Below are 15,749 nucleotides of genomic sequence, written 5' to 3' on the forward strand. Positions count from 1 at the left end.
GTACAGCAGAGAGGAGTGTGTGTACAGCAGAGAGGAGTGTGTACACACACTCCTCTCTGCTGTACACACACACTCCTCTCTGCTGTACACACACTCCTCTCTGCTGTACACACACACTCCCCTCTGCTGTACAGATCACACACTCCCCTCTGCTGTACAGATCACACACTCCTCTCTGCTGTACACACACACTCCCCTCTGCTGTACACACACACTCCCCTCTGCTGTACACACACTCCTCTCTGCTGTACAGATCACACACTCCTCTCTGCTGCACAGATCACACACTCCTCTCTGCTGTACACACACACTCCTCTCTGCTGTAACACACACTCCCCTCTGCTGTACACACACACTCCCCTCTGCTGTACACACACACTCCCCTCTGCTGTACACACACTCCTCTCTGCTGTACAGATCACACACTCCTCTCTGCTGCACAGATCACACACTCCTCTCTGCTGTACACACACACTCCTCTCTGCTGTACACACACACTCCCCTCTGCTGTACACACACACTCCCCTCTGCTGTACACACACACTCCCCTCTGCTGTACACACACACTCCTCTCTGCTGTACACACACACACTCCTCTCTGCTGCACAGATCACACACTCCTCTCTGCTGTACAGATCACACACTCCTCTCTGCTGTACAGATCACACACTCCTCTCTGCTGTACAGATCACACACTCCTCTCTGCTGTACACACACACTCCTCTCTGCTGTACAGATCACACACTCCTCTCTGCTGTACAGATCACACACTCCTCTCTGCTGTACACACACACTCCTCTCTGCTGTACAGATCACACACTCCTCTCTGCTGTACACACACACTCCTCTCTGCTGTACAGATCACACACTCCTCTCTGCTGTACACACACACTCCTCTCAGCTGTACACACACTCCTCTCTGCTGTACACACACACTCCTCTCTGCTGTACAGATCACACACTCCTCTCTGCTGTACAGATCACACACTCCTCTCTGCTGTACACACACATTCCTCTCTGCTGTACAGATCACACACTCCTCTGCTGTACACACACACTCCTCTCTGCTGTACAGATCACACACTCCTCTCTGCTGTACACACACACTCCTCTCTGCTGTACAGATCACACACTCCTCTCTGCTGTACACACACACTCCTCTCTGCTGTACACACACTCCTCTCTGCTGTACACACACACTCCTCTCTGCTGTACAGATCACACACTCCTCTCTGCTGTACAGATCACACACTCCTCTCTGCTGTACACACACATTCCTCTCTGCTGTACAGATCACACACTCCTCTGCTGTACACACACACTCCTCTCTGCTGTACAGATCACACACTCCTCTCTGCTGTACACACACACTCCTCTCTGCTGTACAGATCACACACTCCTCTCTGCTGTACACACACACTCCTCTCTGCTGTACAGATCACACACTCCTCTCTGCTGTACACACACACTCCTCTCTGCTGTACACACACACTCCTCTCTGCGGCACAGATCACACACTCCTCTCTGCTGTACAGATCACACACTCCTCTCTGCTGTACACACACACTCCTCTCTGCGGCACAGATCACACACTCCTCTCTGCTGTACAGATCACACACTCCTCTCTGCTGTACACACACACTCCTCTCTGCTGTACACACACTCCTCTCTGCTGCACAGATCACACACACTCCCCTCTGCTGTACACACACACTCCTCTCTGCTGTACACACACACTCCCCTCTGCTGTACACACACACTCCCCTCTGCTGTACACACACACTCCTCTCTGCTGTACACACACACTCCCCTCTGCTGTACACACACACTCCCCTCTGCTGTACAGATCACACACTCCTCTCTGCTGTACAGATCACACACTCCTCTCTGCTGTACACACACACTCCTCTCTGCTGTACAGATCACACACTCCTCTCTGCTGTACAGATCACACACTCCTCTCTGCTGTACAGATCACACACTCCTCTCTGCTGTACACACACACTCCCCTCTGCTGTACACACACACTCCTCTCTGCTGTACAGAGATGTGTGATCTGTACAGCAGCGAGGAGTGTGTGATCTGTGCAGCAGAGAGGAGTGTGTGTGTACAGCAGAGGGGAGTGTGTGATCTGTGCAGCAGAGAGGAGTGTGTGATCTGTGCAGCAGAGAGGAGTGTGTGTGTACAGCAGAGAGGAGTGTGTGATCTGTACAGCAGAGAGGAGTGTGTGATCTGTACAGCAGAGAGGAGTGTGTGATCTGTACAGCAGAGAGGAGTGTGTGTGCAGCAGAGAGGAGTGTGTGTGTACAGCAGAGAGGAGTGTGTGTGTACAGCAGAGAGGAGTGTGTGATCTGTGCAGCAGAGAGGAGTGTGTGTGTACAGCAGAGAGGAGTGTGTGTGTACAGCAGAGAGGAGTGTGTGATCTGTACAGCAGAGAGGAGTGTGTGATCTGTACAGCAGAGAGGAGTGTGTGATCTGTACAGCAGAGAGGAGTGTGTGTACAGCAGAGAGGAGTGTGTGCAGCAGAGAGGAGTGTGTGTGTACAGCAGAGAGGAGTGTGTGTGTGTACAGCAGAGAGGAGTGTGTGATCTGTACAGCAGAGGGGAGTGTGTGTGTACAGCAGAGAGGAGTGTGTGTGTGTACAGCAGAGAGGAGTGTGTGTGTACAGCAGAGGGGAGTGTGTGATCTGTACAGCAGAGAGGAGTGTGTGCAGCAGAGAGGAGTGTGTGTGTACAGCAGAGAGGAGTGTGTGTGTACAGCAGAGAGGAGTGTGTGTGTACAGCAGAGGGGAGTGTGATCTGTACAGCAGAGAGGAGTGTGTGATCTGTGCAGCAGAGAGGAGTGTGTGATCTGTACAGCAGAGAGGAGTGTGTGTGTACAGCAGAGAGGAGTGTGTGTGTACAGCAGAGAGGAGTGTGTGTGTACAGCAGAGAGGAGTGTGTGATCTGTACAGCAGAGAGGAGTGTGTGTGTACAGCAGAGAGGAGTGTGTGATAACTCTGCGATGTGTCACTTGTATCTGTTGACTTTTCCTTTATGTTTATTGACACAAAATGTGAGTGGGCTCCGCCACTGAGACCAGACACCGCTCTATACCCGCCCGCCCTCAGCCTTCCCTGTACACCTGCCCGCCCCCAGCCTCCCCTGTACACCTGCCCGCCCCCAGCCTCCCCTGTACACCTGCCCGCCCCCAGCCTCCCCTGTACACCTGCCCGCCCCCCAGCCTCCCCTGTACACCTGCCCGCCCCCAGCCTCCCCTGTACACCTGCCCGCCCCCCAGCCTTCCCTGTACACCTGCCCGCCCCCCAGCCTTCCCTGTACACCTGCCCGCCCTCAGCCTCCCCTGTACACTGGCCCGCCCCCCAGCCTCCCCTGTACACCTGCCCGCCCCCCAGCCTCCCCTGTACACCTGCCCGCCCCCCAGCCTCCCCTGTACACCTGCCCGCCCCCCAGCCTCCCCTGTACACCTGCCCGCCCCCCAGCCTCCCCTGTACACCTGCCCGCCCCCCAGCCTCCCCTGTACACCTGCCCGCCCCCAGCCTCCCCTGTACACCTGCCCGCCCCCCAGCCTCCCCTGTACACCTGCCCGCCTCCCCTGTACACCTGCCCGCCCCCAGCCTCCCCTGTACACCTGCCCGCCTCCCCTGTACACCCGCCCGCCCTCAGCCCCCCCTGTACACCTGCCCGCCTCCCCTTTACACCTGCTCGCCCTCAGCCTCCCCTGTACACCTGCCCGCCCTCAGCCTCCCCTGTACACCTGCCCGCCCCCAGCCTCCCCTGTACACCTGCCCGCCCCCCAGCCTCCCCTGTACACCTGCCCGCCTCCCCTGTAAACCTGCCCGCCCCCCAGCCTCCCCTGTACACCTGCCTGTCTCCCCTGTAAACCTGCCCGCCCCCCAGCCTCCCCTGTACACCTGCCCCCCTCCCCTGTACACCTGCCCGCCCCCCAGCCTCCCCTGTACACCTGCCCGCCCTCAGCCTCCCCTGTACACCTGCCCGCCCCCCAGCCTCCCCTGTTCACCTGCCCGCCCTCAGCCTCCCCTGTACACCTGCCCACCTCCCCTGTACACCTGCCCGCCTCCCCTGTACACCTGCCCGCCCCCCAGCCTCCCCTGTACACCTGCCTGTCTCCCCTGTAAACCTGCCCGCCCCCAGCCTCCCCTGTAAACCTGCCCGCCCCCCAGCCTCCCCTGTACACCTGCCCGCCCCCCAGCCTCCCCTGTACACCTGCCCGCCCTCAGCCTCCCCTGTACACCTGCCCGCCCCCCAGCCTCCCCTGTACACCTGCCCGCCCCCCAGCCTCCCCTGTACACCTGCCCGCCTCCCCTGTAAACCTGCCCACCCCCCAGCCTTCCCTGTACACCTGCCCGCCCCCCAGCCTCCCCTGTACACCTGCCCGCCCCCCAGCCTCCCCTGTACACCTGCCCGCCCCCCAGCCTCCCCTGTACACCTGCCCGCCCCCCAGCCTCCCCTGTACACCTGCCCGCCCCCCAGCCTCCCCTGTACACCTGCCCGCCCCCCAGCCTCCCCTGTACACCTGCCCGCCCCCCAGCCTCCCCTGTACACCTGCCCGCCCCCCAGCCTCCCCTGTACACCTGCCCGCCCCTCCTCTTGGCTCCTGGCTGCAGGTGTCAGACTCTGAGCAGTAGTCTCGGGTTCTCGTCTTCTGAAATCTTCTTCTTCTTCCTCCATCCTTCATGTCTTACCAGGTGTCTTCTGGCGCCCCGAGTTGGCGCAGCGGCTCACTGGCCCAGGTTGGTGCGGGGGATTTCCGGATTTCGGGGTCCCGGCGCTCCGGTTTGGATCTGGCGGCCATGAAGTCGGTGATGGAGTCCTCTCTGCCCTCCCTGCGCTCCGGGGTGGACTCTCTGCTGCACAATAACCATCAGGAGATGATGCAGGAGCTGAACCAACGTCTGGCCGGATATCTCCAGCGTGTCCGAGGTCTGGAGGAGGAAAACCAAAAACTGCAAGAAGAAATCGAGGAGATCTCAACCAAGAAGAGCCCGGCCCCCCGAGACTGGGAGACGCATCAGGCACCCCTGCAGCTGCTGCGGAAGCAGGTAAGAACCATGGCGTATCCAATACCTGAGGGCAAAACACCACAGACACAAGTATAATAGGACCATATGTTGCCCACCTAATACTGCTATACAGTGCCCACCCAATACTGCTATACAGCACCCACATATACTGCTATACAGCCCCCACATATACTGGTATACAGCCCCCACATATACTGGTATACAGCCCCCACATATACTGGTATACAGCCCCCACATATACTGCTATACAGCGCCCACATATACTGCTATACAGCGCCCACCCAATACTGCTATACAGCCCCCACATATACTGCTATACAGCACCCACATATACTGCTATACAGCACCCACATATACTGCTATACAGCCCCCACATATACTGCTATACAGCCCCCACCCAATACTGCTATACAGCCCCCACATATACTGCTATACAGCCCCCACATATACTGCTATACAGCCCCCACCCAATACTGCTATACAGCCCCCACATATACTGCTATACAGCGCCCACATATACTGCTATACAGCCCCCACATATACTGCTATACAGCCCCCACATATACTGCTATACAGCCCCCATATAATACTGCTATACAGCGCCCTCATATACTGCTATACATCCCCCACATATACTGCTATACATCCCCCACATATACTGCTATACAGCCCCCACATATACTGGTATACAGCCCACCCAATACTGCTATACAGCGCCCACATATACTGCTATACAGCCCCCATATAATACTGCTATACAGCGCCCACATATACTGCTATACAGCGCCCACATATACTGCTATACAGCCCCCACATATACTGCTATACAGCCCCCACATATACTGCTATACAGCACCCACATATACTGCTATACAGCCCCCACATATACTGCTATACAGCCCCCACATATACTGCTATACAGCCCCCATATAATACAGCTATACAGCGCCCACCCAATACTGCTATACAGCCCCCACATATACTGCTATACAGCCCCCACATATACTGCTATACAGCGCCCACATATACTGCTATACAGCCCCCACATATACTGCTATACAGCCCCCACATATACTGCTATACAGCCCCCACATGTACTGCTATACAGCCCCCACATATACTGCTATACAGCCCCCACATATACTGCTATACAGCCCCCACAGATACTGCTATACAGCGCCCACATATACTGCTATACATCCCTCACATATACTGCTATACAGCGCCCACATATACTGCTATACAGCCCCCACATATACTGCTATACAGCCCCCACATATACTGCTATACAGCCCCCACATATACTGCTATACAGCCCCCACATATACTGCTATACAGCCCCCACATATACTGCTATACAGCCCCCATATAATACTGCTATACAGCGCCCACATATACTGCTATACAGCGCCCACTCAATACTGCTATACAGCCCCCACATATACTGCTATACAGCGCCCCCATATAATACTGCTATACAGCGCCCACATATACTGCTATACAGCGCCCACCCAATACTGCTATACAGCCCCCACATATACTGCTATACAGCGTCCACATATACTGCTATACAGCCCCCACATATACTGCTATACAGCGCCCACATATACTGCTATACAGCGCCCTCATATACTGCTATACAGCGCCCACATATACTGCTATACAGCCCCACATATACTGCTATACAGCCCCCACATATACTGCTATACAGCCCCCACATATACTGCTATACAGCCCCCATATAATACTGCTATACAGCGCCCACATATACTGCTATACAGCCCCCATATAATACTGCTATACAGCGCCCTCATATACTGCTATACATCCCCCACATATACTGCTATACAGCCCCCACATATACTGCTATACATCCCCCACATATACTGCTATACAGCGTCCACATATACTGCTATACAGCGCCCATATAATACTGCTATACAGCGCCCACATATACTGCTATACAGCGCCCACCCAATACTGCTATACAGCCCCCACATATACTGCTATACAGCCCCCACATATACTGCTATACAGCCCCCACATATACTGCTATACAGCCCCCACATATACTGCTATACAGCCCCCACATATACTGCTATACAGCCCCCACATATACTGCTATACAGCCCCCACATATACTGCTATACAGCGCCCACATATACTGCTATACAGCCCCCACATATACTGCTATACAGCGCCCTCATATACTGCTATACAGCCCCCACATATACTGCTATACAGCCCCCACATATACTGCTATACAGCGCCCACATATACTGCTATACAGCGCCCACCCAATACTGCTATACAGCCCCCACATATACTGCTATACAGCCCCCACATATACTGCTATACAGCGCCCTCATATACTGCTATACAGCGCCCACATATACTGCTATACAGCCCCCACATATACTGCTATACAGCGTCCACATATACTGCTATACAGCCCCCACATATACTGCTATACAGCCCCCACATATACTGCTATACAGCCCCCACATATACTGCTATACAGCGCCCACCCAATACTGCTATACAGCGCCCACATATACTGCTATACAGCCCCCACATATACTGCTATACAGCCCCCACATATACTGCTATACAGCGCCCACATATACTGCTATACAGCCCCCACATATACTGCTATACAGCCCCCACATATACTGCTATACAGCGCCCACATATACTGCTATACAGCCCCCACATATACTGCTATACAGCCCCCACATATACTGCTATACAGCCCACCCAATACTGCTATACAGCACCCACATATACTGCTATACAGCCCCCACATATACTGCTATACAGCGCCCACATATACTGCTATACAGCCCCACATATACTGCTATACAGCCCCCACATATACTGCTATACAGCCCCCACATATACTGCTATACAGCCCCCACATATACTGCTATACAGCACCCACATATACTGCTATACAGCCCCCACATATACTGCTATACAGCCCCCACATATACTGCTATACAGCCCCCATATAATACAGCTATACAGCCCCCACATATACTGCTATACAGCCCCCACATATACTGCTATACAGCCCCCACATATACTGCTATACAGCACCCACATATACTGCTATACAGCGCCCACTTATACTGCTATACAGCCCCCACATATACTGCTATACAGCCCCCACATAATACTGCTATACAGCGCCCACATATACTGCTATACAGCCCCCACATATACTGCTATACAGCGCCCACATATACTGCTATACAGCCCCCATATATACTGCTATACAGCGCCCACCCAATACTGCTATACAGCGCCCACATATACTGCTATACAGCCCCCACATATACTGCTATACAGCGCCCACATATACTGCTATACAGCCCCCACATAATACTGCTATACAGCGCCCACATAATACTGCTATACAGCGCCCACATATACTGCTATACAGCCCCCACATATACTGCTATACAGCCCCCACATATACTGCTATACAGCCCCCACATATACTGCTATACAGCCCCCACATATACTGCTATACAGCCCCCACATATACTGCTATACAGCGCCCACATATACTGGTATACAGCCCCCACATATACTGCTATACAGCCCCCACATATACTGCTATACAGCCCCCACATAATACTGCTATACAGCCCCCACATATACTGCTATACAGCGCCCTCATATACTGCTATACAGCCCCCACATATACTGCTATACAGCCCCCACATATACTGCTATACAGCGCCCACATAATACTGCTATACAGCCCCCACATATACTGCTATACAGCCCCCACATATACTGCTATACAGCCCCCATATAATACTGCTATACAGCGCCCACATATACTGCTATACAGCACCCACATATACTGCTATACAGCACCCACATATACTGCTATACAGCCCCCACCCAATACTGCTATACAGCGCCCACATATACTGCTATACAGCCCCCACATATACTGCTATACAGCCCCCACATATACTGCTATACAGCCCCCACATATACTGCTATACAGCCCCCACATATACTGCTATACAGCGCCCACATATACTGCTATACAGCCCCCACATATACTGCTATACAGCCCCCACATATACTGCTATACAGCCCCCACATATACTGCTATACAGCGCCCACATATACTGCTATACATCCCTCACATATACTGCTATACAGCGCCCACATATACTGCTATACAGCCCCCACATATACTGCTATACAGCGCCCACCCAATACTGCTATACAGCGCCCACATATACTGCTATACAGCCCCCACATATACTGCTATACAGCCCCCACATATACTGCTATACAGCCCCCACATATACTGCTATACATCCCCCACATATACTGCTATACAGCCCCCACATATACTGCTATACAGCCCCCACATATACTGCTATACAGCGCCCACATATACTGCTATACAGCCCCCACATATACTGCTATACAGCCCCCACATATACTGCTATACAGCGCCCACATATACTGCTATACAGCCCCCACATATACTGCTATACAGCGCCCACATATACTGCTATACATCCCTCACATATACTGCTATACAGCGCCCACATATACTGCTATACAGCGCCCACATATACTGCTATACAGCCCCCACATATACTGCTATACAGCCCCCACATATACTGCTATACAGCCCCCACATATACTGCTATACAGCGCCCACATATACTGCTATACAGCCCCCACATATACTGCTATACAGCCCCCACATATACTGCTATACAGCACCCACATATACTGCTATACAGCCCCCACATATACTGCTATACAGCCCCCACATATACTGCTATACAGCCCCCACATATACTGCTATACAGCCCCCACATATACTGCTATACAGCCCCCACATATACTGCTATACAGCACCCACATATACTGCTATACAGCCCCCACATATACTGCTATACAGCCCCCACATATACTGCTATACAGCACCCTCATATACTGCTATACAGCGCCCACATATACTGCTATACAGCCCCCACATAATACTGCTATACAGCCCCCACATATACTGCTATACAGCCCCCACATATACTGCTATACAGCCCCCACATATACTGCTATACAGCGTCCACATATACTGCTATACAGCGCCCTCATATACTGCTATACATCCCCCACATATACTGCTATACAGCGTCCACATATACTGCTATACAGCGCCCTCATATACTGCTATACAGCCCCCACATATACTGCTATACAGCGCCCTCATATACTGCTATACAGCGCCCACATATACTGCTATACAGCCCCATACAGTACATACTCCGATTATATATATATATATATATATATATACTCTGCTCTTATACTCCTATCATAAAGTGAGTAAATAATAAAGTAAAGTAAATATAAGCAATCGCCATGCAGTGCACAAACTCACTATGAAGCTAATTTTTTTGAAGATGGAAGATCTGAATATGGAAAGTGCCAAACTCTTACTACAGATCGACAACGCCAGGCTGGCAGCCGACGACTTCAAAGTAAAGTAAGTGTCAGCTGCTGATCCAGGACTATACGTAGTGCATGTAACAACGCCAAAACCTGCAGTCACAGTCACCCGACATATATCTGATCACTAACAATCTATTATACCGCCTGCAGGCTGGAGGCAGAGCAAGCAATATGTGATGGGGTAAACAAGGACACACAGGGGCTGCGCAAGATGATAGATGACACCAACTTCCTCAGAATGAAACTAGAGTCTGAGGTGGAGACCCTGAGAGAGGAGCTGGCCCACCTCCATAGGGACCACAGAGAGGTGAGCATAACTACTATAACACTACCACCTATATACAGGAATATAACTACTATAATACTGCTCCTATATACAGGGATATAACTACTATAACACTACCACCTATATACAGGAATATAACTACTATAACACTACCACCTATATACAGGAAGATAACTACTATAATACTGCTCCTATATACAGGGATATACTACTATAATACTGCTCCTATATACAGGAATATACTACTATAACACTACCACCTATATACAGGAATATAACTACTATAATACTACCACCTATATACAGGAAGATAACTACTATAACACTACCACCTATATACAGGAAAATAACTACTATAATACTGCTCCTATATACAGGAATATACTACTATAATACTGCTCCTATATACAGGAATATACTACTATAATACTGCTCCTATATACAGCAATATACTACTATAATACTGCTCCTATATACAGGAATATACTACTATAATACTGCTCCTATATACAGGAATATACTACTATAATACTGCTCCTATATACAGGGATATAACTACTATAATACTGCTCCTATATACAGGAATATAATACTATAATACTGCCTCCTATATACAGGAATATAACTACTATAATACTGCTCCCATATACAGGGATATACTACTATAATACTGCTCCTATATACAGGAATATAACTACTATAATACTGCTCCTATATACAGGAATATAACTACTATAATACTGCCCCTATATACAGGAATATAACTACTATAATACTGCTCCTATATACAAGAATATAACTACTATAATACTGCTCCTATATACAGGGATATACTACTATAATACTGCTCCTATATACAGGAATATACTACTATAATACTGCTCACTATATACAGGAATATAACTACTATAATACTGCTCCTATATACAGGAATATACTACTATAATACTGCCCCTATATACAGGGATATACTACTATAATACTGCCCATATACAGGAATATAACTACTATAACACTACCACCTATATACAGGAATATAACTACTATAATACTGCTCCTATATACAGGGATATAACTACTATAATACTGCTCCTATATACAGGGATATAACTACTATAATACTGCTCCTATACACAGGAATATAACTACTATAATACTGCTCCTATATATAGGAATATACTACTATAATACTGCTCCTCTATACAGGGATATAACTACTATAATACTGCTCCTATATACAGGGATATAACTACTATAATACTGCTCCTATATACAGGGATATAACTACTATAATACTGCTCCTATATACAGGAATATAACTACTATAATACTGTTCCTATATACAGGGATATAACTACTATAATACTGCTCCTATATACAGGGATATAACTACTACAATACTGCTCATATATACAGGGATATAACTACTATAATACTGCTCCCTATATACAGGGATATAACTACTATAATACTGCTCCTATATACAGGAATATAACTTCTATAATACTGTTCCTATATACAGGGATATAACTACTATAATTCTGCTCCTATATACAGGAATATAACTACTATAATACTGCTCCCTATATACAGGAATATACTACTATAATACTGCTCCTATATACAGGAATATAACTACTATAATACTGCTCCCTATATACAGGGATATAACTACTATAATACTGCTTCTATATACAGGGATATAACTACTACAATACTGCTCATATATACAGGGATATAACTACTATAATACTGCTCCTATATACAGGAATATAACTACTATAATACTGCTCCTATATACAGGAATATAACTAATATAATAATGCTCCTATATACAGGAATATACTACTATAATACTGCTCCTATATACAGGGATATACTACTATAACACTACCACCTATATACAGGAATATAACTACTATAATACTGCCCCTATATACAGGAATATACTACTATAACACTACCACCTATATACAGGAATATAACTACTATAATACTGCTCTTATATACAGGGATATACTACTATAATACTGCTCCCTATATACAGGAATATAACTACTATAATACTGCTCCTATATACAGGGATATACTACTATAATACTGCTCCTATATACAGGAATATAACTACTATAATACTGCTCCTATATACAGGGATATAACTACTATAATACTGCTCCTATATACAGGGATATACTACTATAATACTGCTCCTATATACAGGGATATAATACTATAATACTGCTCCTATATACAGGAATATAACTACTATAATACTGCTCCTATATACAGGAATATACTACTATAATACTTCTCCTATATACAGGGATATAACTACTATAATACTGCTCCTATATACAGGAATATAACTACTATAACACTACCACCTATATACAGGAAGATAACTACTATAATGGGGCAGTATGGCTTGATCAATTCATACACAAAATTCTGATGTGTTTTTTATTTAGCCTAGCGGCACTAGTATCAGCCATAGGTGTGAGGTGCAGCGCTCTGTTTCTTCCCTGAACCGCATTTTGTTTCTCTCTTTTCTCCGTGTATTGCACTCCTCCTGGTGAGACCCACATGACTGCAATTAGCAGGAGACACCTGAGTGCACATGGTTTTAATCCCTCCTGTTTTTTCCCATTCTGTTTGCTGCAGCTATGGTGAGCGCAATACCTTATCCAGACTTGTGCTGCTTGGGGGCGACCTTCTCCGCCGGCGGTGCTGGCCGGGTTCTGGTGTGGTGTTTTTGGGTCTGGTCCTGTGGCATGGGGGTCGCAGGGCCGTCCCATGGCCCCCGTTCCCTGGCTGTGCGCGCCTGCGGGGTTGGTGGCCACTGACTGGCACGGTGTGGACTTAGTGTAGGGACCCATGTGTATCAGATACCGGCACGAGGTACATGGGGCAGTATGGCTTGATCAATTCATACACAAAATTCTGATGTGTTTTTTATTTAGCCAAGCGGCACTAGTATCAGCCATAGGTGTGAGGTGCAGCACTCTGTTTCTTCCCTGAACCGCATAACTACTATAATACTGCTCCCTATATACAGGAATATACTACTATAACACTACCACCTATATACAGGGATATAACTACTATAACACTACCACCTATATACAGGGATATAACTACTATAACACTACCACCTATATACAGGATTATTACTACTATAATACTGCTCCGTATATACAGGAATATAACTACTATAATACTGCTCCTATATACAGGGATATAACTACTATAATACTGCTCCTATATACAGGAATATACTACTATAATACTGCTCCTATATACAGGAATATACTACTATAATACTGCTCCTATATACAGGAATATACTACTATAATACTGCTCCTATATACAGGGATATAACTACTATAATACTACCACCTATATACAGGAATATACTACTATAGTACTGCTCCTAAATACAGGAAGATAACTACTATAACACTACCACCTATATACAGGAATATAACTACTATAACACTACCACCTATATACAGGAATATAACTACTATAACACTACCACCTATATACAGGAAGATAACTACTATAATACTGCCCCTATATACAGGAATATACTACTATAACACTACCACCTATATACAGGAATATACTACTATAATACTGCTCCTATATACAGGGATATAACTACTATAACACTACCACCTATATACAGGATTATTACTACTATAATACTGCTCTGTATATACAGGAATATAACTACTATAATACTGCTCCTATATACAGGGATATAACTACTATAATACAGCTCCTATATACAGGAATATACTACTATAATACTGCTCCTATATACAGGAATATACTACTATAATACTGCTCCTATATACAGGAATATACTACTATAATACTGCCCCTATATACAAGAATATAACTACTATAATACTGCCCCTATATACAGGAATATACTACTATAATACTGCTCCTATATACAGGGATATAACTGCTATAATACTGCTCCTATATACAGGAATATACTACTATAATACTGCTCCTATATACAGAAATATAACTACTATAATACTGCTCCTATATACAGGAATATACTACTATAATACTGCCCCTATATACAGGGATATAACTACTATAATACTGCTCCTATATACAGGAATATACTACTATAATACTGCCCCTATATACAGGGATATAACTACTATAATACAGCTCCTATATACAGGAATATACTACTATAATACTGCTCCTATATACAGGAATATACTACTATAATACTGCTCCTATATACAGGAAGATAACTACTATAACACTACCACCTATATACAGGAATATAACTACTATAACACTGCTCCTATATACAGGGATATAACTACTATAATACTGCCCCTATATACAGGAATATAACTACTATAACACTACCACCTATATACAGGAAGATAACTACTATAATACTGCTCCTATATACAGGTATATACTACTATAATACTGCCTCCTATATACAGGAATATAACTACTATAATACTGCCCCTATATACAGGAATATACTACTATAATACTGCCTCCTATATACAGGGATATAACTACTATAATACTGCTCCCTATATACAGGAATATAACTACTATAACACTACCACCTATATACAGGAATTTAACTACTATAACACTACCACCTATATACAGGGATATAACTACTATAATACTGCTCCTATATACAGGGATATAACTACTATAATACTGCCCCTATATACAGGAATATACTACTATAACACTACCACCTATATACAGGGATATAACTACTATAATACTGCCCCTATATACAGGAATATACTACTATAACACTACCACCTATATACCTATATACAGGAATATAACTACTATAATACTGCCCCTATATACAGGAATATACTACTATAACACTACCACCTATATACAGGGATA

At 46.6% G+C, this 15,749-nt stretch overlaps 1 protein-coding gene across 2 annotated transcripts in view; it reads left to right on the forward strand.

The window, feature by feature from the left end:
- Positions 1-4,588: 4,588 nt before the first annotated feature.
- LOC138800551 (keratin, type I cytoskeletal 18-like) overlaps positions 4,589-15,749 on the forward strand; it is a 39,743-nt gene continuing 28,582 nt past the window's right edge. Inside the window, exons 1-3 of one of the 2 annotated variants that reach the window (XR_011364476.1) lie at positions 4,589-5,062; positions 10,492-10,574; positions 10,691-10,847. Coding sequence is in view for 1 of the 2 variants with exons in the window: in XM_069982309.1 (XP_069838410.1) it covers positions 4,697-5,062; positions 10,492-10,574; positions 10,691-10,847 (606 nt within the window). In the remaining variant the exon portion in view is untranslated. The remainder of the gene's footprint in view (positions 5,063-10,491; positions 10,575-10,690; positions 10,848-15,749) is intronic. The other variant, XM_069982309.1, reaches the window with a different exon arrangement.

The sequence above is a fragment of the Dendropsophus ebraccatus genome, chromosome 9, assembly GCF_027789765.1.
Source record: "Dendropsophus ebraccatus isolate aDenEbr1 chromosome 9, aDenEbr1.pat, whole genome shotgun sequence".
NCBI classification, from domain to species: domain Eukaryota; kingdom Metazoa; phylum Chordata; class Amphibia; order Anura; family Hylidae; genus Dendropsophus; species Dendropsophus ebraccatus.